At 57.7% G+C, this 14,541-nt stretch overlaps 1 protein-coding gene across 1 annotated transcript; it reads right to left on the bottom strand.

Annotated features, from left to right (window-relative positions):
• Positions 1-400: 400 nt before the first annotated feature.
• On the bottom strand, positions 401-9,213 carry C1QTNF1 (C1q and TNF related 1). The gene is made up of 4 exons (XM_047094072.1): positions 9,008-9,213; positions 4,794-4,958; positions 2,280-2,419; positions 401-1,477 (listed from the first exon to the last, which is right to left on the bottom strand). The coding sequence occupies exons 2-4, from the start codon at positions 4,940-4,942 to the stop codon at positions 927-929; spliced, it is 840 nt and encodes a 279-aa protein (XP_046950028.1). The 5' UTR covers positions 4,943-4,958; positions 9,008-9,213; the 3' UTR covers positions 401-926.
• Between the last annotated feature and the right edge of the window lie 5,328 nt (positions 9,214-14,541).

Raw genomic sequence — 14,541 nt, 5'->3', positions numbered from 1 at the left:
TTCCATGGCTGACCCGTCTGAGAGGAGGAGCGGAAAGCCAGCGCCAGGGTGGCGGGCGTGAAGGCCCTGCCCAGGGCTCCGGGGCAGTCTGGGGCCGTGGGGGCAGAACCGCACCAGATGGATGGCTCTGCCTTGGTTGTGCCGAGCAGACCCAGGGACTCCCGAGGTCCCCGGCTGTTGGCAGGAGTCTGCGGGTTCCAACGAGCAGGCTGTTCGTCTCGGCCCAGAGGCCGAGGCCCAGGGCTTGGCTGCCCTGCTGAGAGCTGACATTCGCTACCCCCACCCCAGCCACCCCCCCCCCTCGCTGTTGTGGCTCAGACAGACCAGCCGAACCCTCGGGGCAAGGCCGTGCCGACCCCAGGACGTGGAGGTCAGTCCAGCGGTTCCCAAAGAAGGCTCATGAATGGCCGAGGAGGGCCCCACGCCCTCCGCCCCCCTCCCCCGTGGCCCGCAGCGTCCACGTCGGGTCTCCTCTAGCAGGAGGCTCACGCAAGCTCAAGCTGGAACGGCCTCCCCGGGGATCCGGTGCGGCCGGTGGGAAGGCAAGAATCACAACGCCTCCCTCTTCCCACGCCGCCCGATGTTGCTTCTTTTACAAACTTTACAATTTCCTTAATTACTTCCAGCCACGGGAGGGAGCGGGGATGACTCTGGGACACCCTGCCCCGTGGCCGCGCGCCTGCTGGGTCGCCTGGGGATACGTGCATGGAGGGGAGCCGCCCCCCCCCTCGCAGGTGCCCACCCGGGAGCCCCCGAGGCCCGGAAGCACAGCCGATTCGCTTCCCCTTCAGCGAGGGGCGTGGTGTGGAGGGCCGAAGCTGGGCAGTGAGGCGGGGAAGCCAGGCCTGGGGGAGGGGCTGCAGCAAGACCCGTGCCCCCCCCACCCCTCCCCAGGCGGGGGTGGGGGGGACGCGGGGCCGGCGGGGCTAGGGCTCCAGGGCGTGCTTGACCAGGTAGCCGCTGAAGGTGATGTACGTGTCAAACTCGTCGCTGAAGATGGCGTTCTCCCGCTCGCCCTTGAAGAGTCGCACCCACACCGCGTCCTGGTCCCGCAGCTCCAGCATCAGGCTCTGACTCTGCATGACGCTGCGGTCGCTCACCTGGGCAAACAGGATCACCACCTCCTCCCCGTTCTTCATGATGTGCAGGTACGTCTCCTTCTGGTTCCAGGTGTGCACGTTGAGGCTGAAGAAGTATATGCCCGGCACGTAGCAGTAGAACTTGCCGGTGAACATGTTGAAGTGGCCGTAGAGATTCACGAACTCCGTGTCGAAGATCACCGTCTGGTAGTAGTCGTTGCTGTGGAGGGGCTTCTTCCGGCCCACCGAGAAGGCGGCGTAATGGTTCTTGCAGCGGTCCCCGGGGGCCCCCATGGACCCTTTCTGCCCTTTGGGGCCCGTGTGGCCCCTGGCGCCCGCGGAGCCTGTTTTGCCGTATTTCCCCTGCAAGCCTCGGTCTCCTCGGTCACCCTTCTCACCTAAAAGGGACGAGAGAGCACGCGGCGTCGAGCAAAGCTGGCCCAGCCGCCACGGTGGTTCTATTTTCATCCAGAAGCCTTCATTTGTTCCCCCTCCGGAAAGTGCTGGCCAAGCAAAGGGAACATGTGGGTTTGTCCAAAAGCGGCAGGCGCTGCGGCCGGGCCCACGGCCGACTCGGAGCAAATGAACTGCAGATGTCGGGCTCGCCCGGGAGCTTCCCGGTCGGATTTTTGCAGGGCTGCGCGAGGTTATCCGGGCCGCGGCGGCCGCTGGCATGTCAGAAAGCGGGCTGGGGGCGGGGGGTGGGGTGCTGAGCCCCAGAACAGAGGACACAGAGGCTCGGATGCAGCCGGGGGCGGGGGGGGGGGGGCGAGACCCTGGTCCTGCGGGCCGCTTCCTTCCAATCTGCCCTCTTGGAAAGGGGACAGAGCCTCGGATGGAATTTCCTCCTCCTCCACCTCTAGAGGTCAGCCTGCCTCTGCTCTGTGCCCTGAGGGGCGGCCCGCCTCATCCACCCTAAAGACCACCATCTTCCTGGGGTGCCTGGGTGGCTTAGGTCATGATCTCACAGGTTCATGTGAGTTCAAGCCCCGCATCGGGCTCCACGCTGACAGCACGGAGCCTGCCTGGGATTCTCTCTCTGCCCCTCCTCTGCTCTGTCTCTCAAAATAAATAAACTCAATTAAAAAAAAAAAAAAAAAGACTACATCCTCTCCCCCTCCCCCCCGCCCCCCGCAGAACAGAGCACTCCCCACCCCCACCCGGGAGAAGGTCCCCTCGGTGGCTTGGCAGAAGCCTGACCTTTCAGGATGGTGATGTTGATCTGCGGCACCGGGACGGCCTGGTACACGGGCGTGCCGGGGTCACAGCAGCGGAAGCATCGGGAAGCGGGCTCGTCCTCCCCCTGCCTGGGGCTGTATTTTTCATGGTTCTTTTCATCCCTAAGGGAATAAAGACGTTACCGTGGAAGCCAAGAGCTCTCTGAGCTGGGACCTCTTCTCTCTCCTGCTGCCAGGGGGTCTGGTCTAACCTGCTTGCCTCCCCTCTCTCCTGGGCGTGCCAGGGCGTGCACTCGCTTTCCCGCGACAGAGGCAGCCTTGGCTCTTGGCGAAGTCTGGGACCCCTGAATGAAATTTCTGGAAGAGCCCCACCCCCCGCCTTCTGGTCACAGCAATCCTCACCAACGGCGGTAACAAACACAGCAGTAATTTGCGGGCCGTGGGAGCCGAGCCCGGGCTGCTTGGAGAGCTCTGCCCCTCCGGGAGGGGTTTCAGAGGATGTGTGACAGTGCTGTGAACCCCCTCCATCAACTGTGGTTCTAGAAGATACTACATGAAGCTGACTCATTTGTAAATGAAAGGGCTCGGCCAGATCTTTACGGTTCCTTTGAGCTTTGAGCAGGAGACTCCACTCTAACATTTGCTACCCACGCTACAGGGGCGGCCGGGGCGGGGTGGCCGGGGACAGCTCCGTGCTGCCACCTCGCGGCCTCGCCCTGCGCTGCGCGGTGCTCTTTCTGGCTTCCCTGTTTGCTCCCAGGCTCTGGAGCTGAAGGTACCATCTCAGAGGTAGTCACTCCATCTCAAAAGGCCGGTTCCTTCTCTGCCTCCGCTCCTGCTTTTAAACCCCAGATAATCCAGGAAACGGATCTGCACACCCTAAATTCAGGCCCCACAAGTGCCAGGTGGGGACTCCCAGGTGGACCCCCGCCTCTTGCCGGAAGTCTCCATCTAGACCCCGCAAACCCCACAGAGGTGATGTGTCCCAAAGTGTCGGCCCGTCACTGCGCCCCCGGAACCTTCTCCCTCCGAGCCTTCCTCACGTTACCGTCATCGGCCACCCAGAATGGAGCTTCAGGCTCATTTGGGAGATGTCTCTGGCCTCGCCACCACATTCTGAGGACCACGGGGTGCTGAGCAGTCAGCACCCCCCACCAAGGCACCTGCAGAAGCTGGGTCCTCAGGCCTCCCCATCTCTGGGGGACCGTCACCACTCTGACCGCCCTCCTGGAATCTGCCTCCCCCCACACCTCCCATCCATCTTCTCTGCCTTCTCCAGCCTTCTTTCTGGAACCCCAGGACCCTGAAACCTCTCCATGACATCCCCAGACATCCCCACCTTCTCCGTGATAATCGTCCATGACTCCCTGTAGGATTAAGTTCAGGAGTTCCCTTCCCATTCCTACCCTCCACTACCCCAAAGCCACCCGGCACGGCCGCAACTTCCCACACACCCTCCTTCCGCACCCAGATGCCCCCCGGGTGTCCTTCAAGATGAGGTCACTCCTCTGCTCGGTCCCCCCTCCCACCGCCACCCCCAGCATTGCGGGCATACCTGTCCTACCTCACTGTTCACCACTCTGCTCCCCCATAGCCTCAGGGTTCCCGGAGGCCAAGGACTGTCATCTGTGCAGGTCCCCCCGTCCCTAGCGGATGGCCAGACCAATATTAGATGCTCAGTGTTCGTTGAGCGAAAAGAGAGAGGAGGAGGAGGGGGAGGAGGGGGAAGTGGAGGACGAGGAAAAGGAGCAGGAGGCGACAGATGTCACCGTGTGCCGCATCGCATGCAATTCCATCGTCCTGTAAAGCACACCTAAAGCCTGGGGCATCAGGTCGGCCCGAAGCTGAAACTAATGCAGAAAGTCAAAGCATCGGGCTGGAACCTCACATGCGAGGAACGACAGTTTCGTGAGTAACACCCTAGGCATTTGGTGTGTCCCTACAAAATATTCCCAGCGGCGCTTCTCGGAGCCCTGGAAGATACTCTCAAAGGACAAGGCCAGAATGGAAAGACAACCCGAGGACTGGGGTGGGGGGGCTTGGTGTACTCTTTTTTTTTTATGTTTATTTATTTTTGAGAGATAGAGCACGCAGGGAAGGGGCAGAGAGAGGGGGAGACAGACTCTCAAACAGGCTCCGCGCTGTCAGCGCAGAGCCCGATGTGGGGCTTGAACCCACGGACTGTGAGATCACGACCTGAGCTGAAGTCAAGGGTCAGACGCTTAACGCGCTGAGCCACCCAGGCGCCCCTTCGGTGAACTCTTTATTTAAGGATGTGGCTGCAAAGCCGAACAGACCCAACAATCCCTTTGGGGTTTAGAAGGAGGAGGGGTACAGTGTTCGGTTTCAGGTAAGGCTCGCTGAAAGGGGAGATGGCTGGTCTGTCCTCAAGGATCGGCCCCCGCGAGGACCGTCCCTTGGCCTTGGCTGTTGCTCCCTCGTGTCCGGCCCCGAACGAGCCCCCTGCGGTGCTCCGGACCCCAGGCTCAACCCGCCAAGCCCGAGCGCCCGCGTGCACACCGCCCCGGTGTCTCACCTCTCCGCGTGGTCCAGCGGCGGCTCCTCGGTCCCCTCCTGCTCCTGCAGCTCCTGTGGGCCGCGCGGCGCACGGCCCAGCACCGGGCCACAGGCGAAGGCCAGCAGCAGGCAGCTCGCCAGCCCGAGTCTCAGTCCCCGGGAGCCCATGTTCCCGCGCGCCCTGCTGGGAAAGACACACGGGCAAGGACACGGGCTGGGAGGGGGCCCGCGGAGAGGCAACCGGAGGCGTCGCCAGACCCACGAAGCCGGGAGGGGCTTCGGCCACGGCCCCTTCCGGGAGGGCGACCGCACCCGGGCCGCCGCGCTCGCACGCTCCGCACACACTCATGCGCGCGCCCTCGCGTCCTCTTGCACGAGACACGTGTGCACCCGTGCACTTAGTGCCCTCGTGCTTACACACGTGTGCACGTATCCTCGGTACTCTCACACTCACGTGGACCCGTGCGCTCGCGTACTCTCACACGTGCCAGCGTGCACACGTACACTCGGTACTCCCACGCGGCAGGTGCACACGAAAGCTCACACTCTTACACGTGACACACTCTTGTACATACGTGCACACGCTCTTGCGCTCACACACTTTTGCACAGTCCTAACACGTTTACTCGCGCTCACACACGCACACACCTCCGTGCATACCCACGCGCCCCGTGTACATATCCTCACACACTTGACACATTCACACACTCTCACACACTCCCACACGCATTCAGCACACTCAGTACCTGTATACACGCACACTTTCAACACACTTGTACCCGCGGGCATGCTCACACAATTAGCGTGCACACCCGCGTACTCTCCCACCGGCACACACGTGTGCACGCACACACATGCACACACTCACATGCACTCACACACCGTCATGTGCACACGTCCTCTGCCCCCGGAGCCTCGGCCAGTGGGCTGTGCAGGTGACCATTTACCAGCCCTGTTAGAACAATAAGCACACTCCCGGATGAATGCGTGTGGTCACTGCCCTGTGCCGTAGGCGTGGATGGGGAGGGAGGGAGGTTACGCATCTCACTCAGGGAGGGGGTGGGGTCCAGCCCTTGACGCCTCGGTCACTCATCAGAGCCAGCTCTGTCACATGTCTCTCATGGTGTTCTCAGGTGAACGCTCTGGACAGATCCTCACCCAGTATTGAAAACAGTCCTTCTAGAAAGACACATCCACTGGGGGTCCCCAGTGAGCCCATTAGGAGGCAGTGCTTGGGCTTAAAATAGGCAAAAAAAACCCATCCTATCCACTTCCACCATTAGAGCCATCTCCCCCAGCTAACTTGGGGGAGCTTCTGGATGGATGGATAGACAGCTAGATGGCCTTGACTGCTTCTGGTGGGTTGGGAAACCTCCCCACTGCAGGAGTGAGTAACTGGCCAATCCCAGCCAAACTTTGTTCACCAAAACATACAATTCAACACCTCGAAGGGCCTGCCAGGACACCCTGCCCAACACTTTCAGCTGCCCAGTGAGAGACAGAGGCCCAGTGACGATGAGAACCACCCTCCCCTTGAAGCCAAGTTAGGAGTGGTATCCAGGTTGTTACTGGCAGGCAAATCGCAGAAGGTCCCAGGTCTGATTTTCCTTCAGTTCCTCCTTTATGTTTAAGGAGAATTAAGTACTGAGACAGATTTCGTTTTTTGTCAGTAATTATCCACCCAGATGAACGTTCCTTTCGCTGATCATGGGAGGCCGTGGACTTCCCTCAAACACCCCGTTGCTCAGAGGCCTTGTAGCTGGTAGGTCGACTCGGGGGCTTTGTTCTTTATTCTGTGTGTTGGTGGGCTCGCTGTTATAGCTCTGCGGAGAGGGTGCTCCGTTAGCCCTCCCTGCTGGAGCCCCCGTGCCAAATAAAGACAACATGGGGGAGGCAGACGGCCAGGAACCAGAGCCCTGGGATAAAAGGCAGAGGCCAGAGGTTCTCCAGATGGATCCTTGGAGATGTAATGAGCCTCTGCGCTAGGGAGGCTGCGTCCCCAGAAACCCCCTCCTTCCTTGTCACCCACACCTCCGCCAAGTCTTCAGTTGGCTTCAGCACTCCCCACCTCATACACCGCAGTGGATTAGCTGGGCCTCCCTACCTCTTAGTTCTCTACCAACCAGCTATCCCTCCCAAGCTCCAGGACCCAGTAGAGCTTCCCAATGACCAAGAGACTGCTTGAACAAGCCCCCCACTCAGAATCTCTACTGTACATGTTTATGTGAATTTATAAAATACATATTAAAATTATCTATCCATCTATCTATTCATCCATCAATCCATCCATCCATCCATCTATCCATCTATCCATCCTTCCTTCCATCCATCCATCCATCCACCCTTCCATCCATCCACCCATCTATCCATCCATCCATCTACCCATCCATCCATCCATCCACCTATCCATCCATCCTTCCATCCATCCTTCCTTCCATGCATCCTTCCATCCATCCATCCTTCCTTCCATCCATCCATCCTTCCATCCATCCATCCATCCATCCACCCATTTATCCATCCATCTATCCATCCATCCATCCATCCATTCACCTTTCCATCCATCCACCCATCTATCCATCCATCCATCCATCTACCCATCCATCTATCCATCTATCCATCCTTCCATCCATCCATCCATCCATCTATCCATCTATCCATCTATCCATCCATCCATCCTTCCATCCATCCATCCTTCCTTCCATCCATCCATCCTTCCATCCATCCATCCATCCACCCATCTATCCATCCATCCATCTACCCATCCATCCATCTATCCATCCATCCATCCACCATTTATGCCTGACAGGTCATACATGACACCCCACTCTTCAGCTACCTTGTACAGCACCCCTCATCCTACGCCCAAGCTCCCTGCTTTGCAAACACTAACATACACACATACCACCTGGGAAACCTGGTTTAAATGCAGGTTCTGATTCAGAAGGTCTGGGATACGGCCTTGAGGGTCTGCACTTTCAAAAAGCCCAGATGCTGCCAGTGCTCCTAGTCCTCGGACCATACTTTGAATCCCAGCTTCAGCCGTGCTCCCCAAACTCCTGGCATCTGTCCATCTGTATGTATCCTTCTCCCCTGGCCAAGAGTTCCCCTTCTCGTCCTTCTACTAAAAACCAGCCTTGTTGGGCCACCAGCGCACCAGGCGCAGCCCTGAGCATCCACCCCAGGCATCATTTCAGTGCATCCTTCTAGCCTGGCAAGTTAGGGTTAGGTCTGAGAACACGTCCTCATTAGCAATTCTTACCCCGACATAGGCCTCAGAGGGACCTCCAGTGAATCCTTTAAGAAGACAATACTCATTCGTTATTACACCAACCTTACAGATGAGCAAACAGAGACGTAGAGAAGTTATTAGCCTCAGACTGCCCAATCTTTAAGCGGGGGCTGGTGGGGGACACTGGTTTTGACTCAACAGGCTGTCCTCAGATCACATCATTATCCTACCTGGTCCTCCAGACCAAAGCCAAGTGCTTCCCCTTCCTCCCGACGCCTTCCCAGACCCTCAGCTGCCAAAACCCCTCCCTCCCCTTTTTAAACTTTGTTTTTCCTGTTGTCTTATTCTGCAGAGTTTTGCTTGGCCCGTAGGATTCTGCACAGCAGCCCGTGACCTCCTAGTCGTGTTCCTCTTGGACCAGCCAAGCATCCTGCAGCACCCCGAACTTGATTGCTACTCAACAAATATTTGTGAAATGGAGTTTTCTAAAGTTGTTTATTTCCCTTCTTCTGTATTTCCTCTGTTTTTCCTCGGCCCCTCAGTAATTACTTTTTTTTTTTTTTTTCTGTAAATGCCAAGCTTGCATCACTTAAAAGGAAAAGAGGTTTTCCTTTCTTTAAACCTTTTTCTTCCTGAATCCAAAGTAATATATATTCATTCGGGGAAAGTCAGGAAATAACAACAAACACACATAAAAAGCTACCTTGGATTCTTTTGTCCCCAGGGTTTCTCAACCTCAGCACTACTGACATTTGGGGCTGACTCACTCTTTGTTGTGGGAGGTTGTCCTGTGCGTTTGAAAGATATTTATCAGTATCCCTGGACTCCACATACTAGATTCTATTAACCCGCCCCACTCCCAGCGGTGACTGACAGCCAAAGATGTCTCCGGACTCTGCTGCGTGTCCCCTGGGAGGCAAAACTCCAACCCCCCCCCCCCGAGCTGAGGATCAGGGCTCTGCCCCCAGTGGGAGCCCCGTTTGGCGTGTTGGCTTGTCTCTTACCAGTCTGGAAAAGGAATTTTCTGGACTTTGATCGGAAGAGGTGGGGACGAGGACGCAGCCGACCTAAGGGGGATGATATCAATGGGGACAGAGCCAGCAAAGAGTCCCAGGCGCCAGGCTGACGTCGTGAGGGCAGCAGAGGCTGGTGATTCTCCTCAAGAACCTCCTCTTTGGGGCCAAAGCAAACCGTGAGTGAAATCTTTTTCCTTCTTCAAAAATATCTTCAGAACCCGGGCGCCTGGGTGGCTCAGGCGGTTAAGCGTCTGACCTCAGCTCGGGTCACGATCTCAGGTTCGTGGGTTCAAGGCCCGCGTCGGGCTCTGTGCGGACAGCTCGGGGCCTGGAGCCCGCTTCGGATTCTGTGTCTCCCTCTCTGTCTCTGCCCCTCCCCCACTTGTGCTCTGTCTCTCTTTCTCTCTCAAAAATAAATGAACATTAAGATAGAATAAAAAATGTCTGCGGAACCATTTTACCAAAGGCCACAGAAAAGTCAGCATCACGACACCACCATTTTCGTAACTTTTGGGCAAAAACAGTATTGCCCAACATCCAAACCAAACTTGCCTCCAAATCACTTTTAGCAATTTCCAGTGAAATGAAGTCACCTACAAAGGGTGAGGCTCTGCCCCCAGTAGGGTGACTCAGAAGAATATACACACACACAGCAAAGGCAGGTCCGGGAGGCGGGAATTCTCCGCCAGCCGTGGACAGCCCTCACCGGCCCACACGGCCCGGTCTCCAGGCTGCCTTGTGGTCAAGGCCTCTGAGGCCAGCTCCAACGTGACTCAAGTTCCCGACTTGCCCTTCTGAAACCCTGTGAAGAAATTCATCTGCCAAATCCCACGTCAGCTCGGTGAACTCCATTTTTCTCCCGTTTCTGCCCCAGACTCTCCAGCTGGGGGTCTCCAGCTGCTCTCCCCTTGGCCCTGCCATCTGTTTCCTGCTTACCCTCCCCCAAAGGAAGAACCCCCCCCTCCCCGGGTAGGAGTGGGGGTGCGGAAGGGGGAAATGGGCCAATGGCAGGGTCTGGCGGAAGCCTGAGAACACGTCCTCGTTAATGATTTTCATCCGTTTGGGGCGCCCGGGTGGTTCAATGAGTGGAGCATCTGACTCTTGATTTCAGCTCAGGTCATGATCCCAGGGTCGTGGGATCGAGCCCCGTGTCGGACTCCAGCGTGGAACCTGCTTGAGACTCTCTCTCCCTCTCTCTCTCCGCCCCCTCCCCAACTCAGCACTCTCTCTCTCTCTCTCTCTCTCTCTCTCGTTCTTTTGCTCTCTCTGCCTCCCTCTTTAAAACAATAATAGTAATTTTCACCCCCTTCTCAGACCTTTTGTGGACACGGGGTAAATCCTTCAAGCAGATGGAATTCATACCCACGTTCAAGTTTCCTGGTATCTGTTCAAGACGGGCCCCACCCACCCCCACAGTGTCCCGCCTGCCTGTGCTCTGATGGGAAACTCGCAGAGTTTGGGCACCACATGTGTGCATTTTTGCCTCGATGCCACACCCAGCCCAGTGCCATTTGACAAAAGCATTTATGAAGTTTTCCCTCTTCCGAAATGCTCATCGGGTGACCAGCTGTTCGGGGAGCCAAGGAGCCTAGGATCTCCCTGGATTAGAGGAAGCTTAGAAGACAAGTCCCACGGCCTGTGCAGCTCAAGATTTCCTCTTGGCAGAAGGCGTCACATGGGCCTGGCTTACTGAATGCCCACGATTTGCCCAGCCTTGCGTCGGAACTCAGGAGAAACTGACTCCACCACCAGTGAGGTTTCCTCCCTGACCTCGAGAAGATTACGGTCCAGCGAAGGAGACGGACGGACGGACGTGTACCGTATAGCTCGGGACGGGACAGAAATTGTCGAATCAAAATGGTGAGCGGGTAACATCCCGGGCCTGTGCGGTCCGGTGTGACTGCCGCTGGCCACGGCTGGCTATTTCATCTTAAACTAACTGACTAAGATTCAAAACTTCAGTTCCTCTCTCGCACTAGCCACGTTCCACGCCCTCCGCAGCAACACGGCTTTGGTAGTTACCACGTTGGCCACAGCACAGAACAGAGCATTCCGATCGTGGCAGAAAGCGCTGTCGGACAAAACGTAACCAGAGGGGGGAGGAAGCGGGACTAAGAACAAGCAGCCGGCCGGAAATCTGGGAGTCATTTGGGCTCCTTCCTCTCATGCACCCGCCACACCGAATCAGTCACCGACCTCCTTGAATGTCTCCTGAAGGTCTCTTCCCCGTTCTACCATTTGCCTCTCTGTGATGCCTTCCAGGAGCTCTGGCTGCATCCCAGACCTCAATACCCCCAAGACAAGTAACTTTGCCTGGCTTTTCTAGGGCCTGGACATCACCCCAAAATTTTACACGCGGCTCCCAAGGAAGCTTGGCATGAGAGGAGGACTGTCTCCCACACCTGATGGCGTCTAGGCCAAGAACGCAATTCGGCGTGGTGGGCAATCACTCCTTGTTTCAACGTGGCATCCGACATCCCTCCCCTATCTGCTTCTGCCACCTCCCTCTCCCCGGCATCCTGCCAGCCGGAAAGGGAGCCCCGAGGCTGCCCCTCTCCGCTTGGACATCTTTCTCCCACTGAGGAGATCCGAGCTCTCCAGCAGGACCTCTCCTCGATGTCGATCCTGGGGTGCCCAGGAAGGAGAAAGCGCCATGTCGGGGCATCCCTCCGGCCCTGATGACCGTCAGGGTTTTCTCACACATGACATCTGCTTTCCTGCCCCAGACACCACACATCACACTGATTTTCCACTTACGGAACTCCTCTGGTGACGGGAAGGAGGGAGGCAGACTGACTTCCAGTTGATGGATGACATTTGCTCACCAACTCCAGAAGCCCATTTAATATCGAATTTCCCCTTCTATAATCGGGCAGCCCAGTGGGTGTCAGGCCCTCTCCCGCTTCCCCTCCCCCAAGCCCTGAAAAGGAAGCAGCAGTGGGCAGGATAAGGACCCCCTTACTGAAGGAACCTGGGTCAGTAAGGGTGGGGTCCCGGCATCCACGCCACTCGCTGAATCTCACCCTTTCCCCTTCTCCAAGAAGCTGCTCTCTGGCTTAGAGAAGAAGGATTTATTTTCTAAGGTTTGGGGTTTATTTGGTGACCTTCAAACACATGGCCAGGGACAGAGATGGGGTCTTTCTAGTGAATAAGCAAGAGCTTCCTTTTCCCTGCACAGCAGAGAGGCCTGGCTTGGGAGAAAACTGAAAAGAACAGAAGGCAAGAATCACCTCCCCCGGCCCCCACCCGATCTGCTGGGCGCCTGGCTGGCTCAGTCTCAAGAGCGTGTGACTCTTGATCTCGGGATCATGAGTTCGAGCCCCTCGTTGGGTGTAGAGATTACTTAAATGAATGGACAAAAACTTTATATTAAAAAAGGAAAAAGAATCCCTCCCCCGATTCCTAACACGTCTCCATCGCTCCTGGGGCAGCTGGGCCTCGGGAAGGAAAGGCTCGCCCGGATGGAGAGGGGACACCGTGTTGTGCCCAGGCCCTGAAAACAGTGAGACCACGTGGGCTGCCGGCGTCGGGCCTCCGGGGGCACCTGGCCAGCCCAGCCTCCACAGCTCCGAGTCTGTCCCGGTGCAAACAAAGACCTCCTTGACTAGAGCACTGTCCTTAGATCACCTCCCAGCTGCGAGGCCTTGGGCTGCAGGCCTGCCCCTGCTTTGAGAGCTGCGTGACAGAGAAGGGCCACTGACAGCTCGTGCCCCGCCGTGAGCCCGCTCTGCAGGTGGCCTGGCCCAGGGCCCACGTTCCCACAGCAGGGACGCCCTCTGGGAGGAGAGAACCTGGGAGTTCCAAGGCCTGTGTCCCACCACACCCGCCTCTTTACAAGCGGCTCTAACGTCTGGTTCTTCTGAGGCCTGGACATCAATCGCCCCAACATCTCACAGACGCCTCCCGTTGAAGCTTGTCATAAGAGAGAACGTGGTCCCACACCTAAGGGCTTCTAGGCCAAGAACAGAATTTAGCTCAGCATGCAATCTGCAGTCAGGACAGGGCTGGCCACCTCTTCTGTCCCCGCTCTGGCCCAGCCTGCCTCCCAGCGTTCATCCTTCACGGGCGCGCCCGCAGAGACGGGTGGCTACGGGGAGCTGTGGCCTGGGCAGTCAGCCCCTCCCCCTCCAGGCCCGCTGTCTGTCTGTCACTTTCTTTTTTTTTTTTTTAATTTTTTTTCAACGTTTTTTATTTATTTTTGGGACAGAGAGAGACAGAGCATGAACGGGGGAGGGGCAGAGAGAGAGGGAGGCACAGAATCGGAAACAGGCTCCAGGCTCTGAGCCATCAGCCCAGAGCCCGACGCGGGGCTCGAACTCACGGACCGCGAGATCGTGACCTGGCTGAAGTCGGACGCTTAAGCGACTGCGCCACCCAGGCGCCCCTGTCTGTCACTTTCTACAGTGACAGCTCCCTGAGATCCTTGTCTCCACTCCGGCCTGGCCTGAGGGCTTTTGTCCCACGTCCTCCGGAGCAGTAGCCACTAGCCAAGGGGGCCAGTAAAATTTGTTAAAATGAAGCGAAATGGAGAATTCGGTTCTCATCCACAGCAGGTGATGTTAGGCGACCAGCCTCTCAGATGGCACACCTGGGACGACATCTCCACGATGGCAGAAAGTTCTATAGGACAGCCTGGGCTATCAGTCTTCTGAGCACCTGCGCTCCACTCTGCCACAGACCCGCGAACCCCTGAATTAACTCCGCTCCTGTCCCCACCATACCTGCTTCTCCTGCAGCTACAGCGGCCGCCCACACAAGGGCGCCAGGCCGGAAATCTGGGGGCCACTCAGACCCCACCTCTCCTGCACCTGTCACCTCTCATCCACCACCCAGCTTCCCCAGGGCCTCCGGTCCCCTCCTCGCTGGCCGGCCACCGCTTCCTTCCCAGCTCTCCACTGCCCCGTCTCCCCTCTGTCTCCCCTCTGTCTTCCAACCTGCTCACCAGAGAGGCACCTTGCAGAATCGCCAGTCTGAGTCCCGCCCTGGGTGGAAAAGGCTTCCCACGAAGGAAGGAAAGCGGGTAAACCCTGAGCGCCACCACCTGGCTCCTGCCTCGCCTCTGGCCAAGCTGCCGCCCCCCCTGCTCCCATCTGGAGCCGCTCGCAGACCCAACACAAGCCACACGCTCTCCTCCGTCGGTCCCTTCCCCGCCACCCTCTCCGTCGTGTGTCCTTCAGAGCCCGGCCTGGGGGCACTCCTCCAGGAAGGTGCTTCCCCAGCCTCCCGTAGGGTCTACACCCCCTGCCCCCGGACAAGGAGCCCCTCCAAGGCAGCTGTGTCTCCCCTCCTCGAGTCCCCAGTATCTGGTGTCTGATGTGCAACACAGAACTCCACGCTCAACCTTTCCGCAGAGCCAACATGCAACCAGGACTCTAGGATCCCACACTTCTTGCTAGGGCCTCAAGCCAAGGTGTTCAAATCTCTCTCTAGCTCAAGGTGGGGCTGTCTGGGGAGAGAGGAGGGAAGGGGGGAGAGTGACCCAGGGTGCCCCATGGAGTGCCATCGCAAGGCTGAATCCTGGT

This window comes from Lynx rufus, unplaced genomic scaffold (assembly GCF_022079265.1).
Source record: "Lynx rufus isolate CCGP_SWC_20201006 ecotype Redwood Valley unplaced genomic scaffold, mLynRuf1.p SCAF_37, whole genome shotgun sequence".
Lineage (NCBI taxonomy): Eukaryota > Metazoa > Chordata > Mammalia > Carnivora > Felidae > Lynx > Lynx rufus.
The sequence above is the reverse complement of the archived record's forward strand: the minus strand, read 5'-3'. Positions and strand labels throughout refer to the sequence as shown.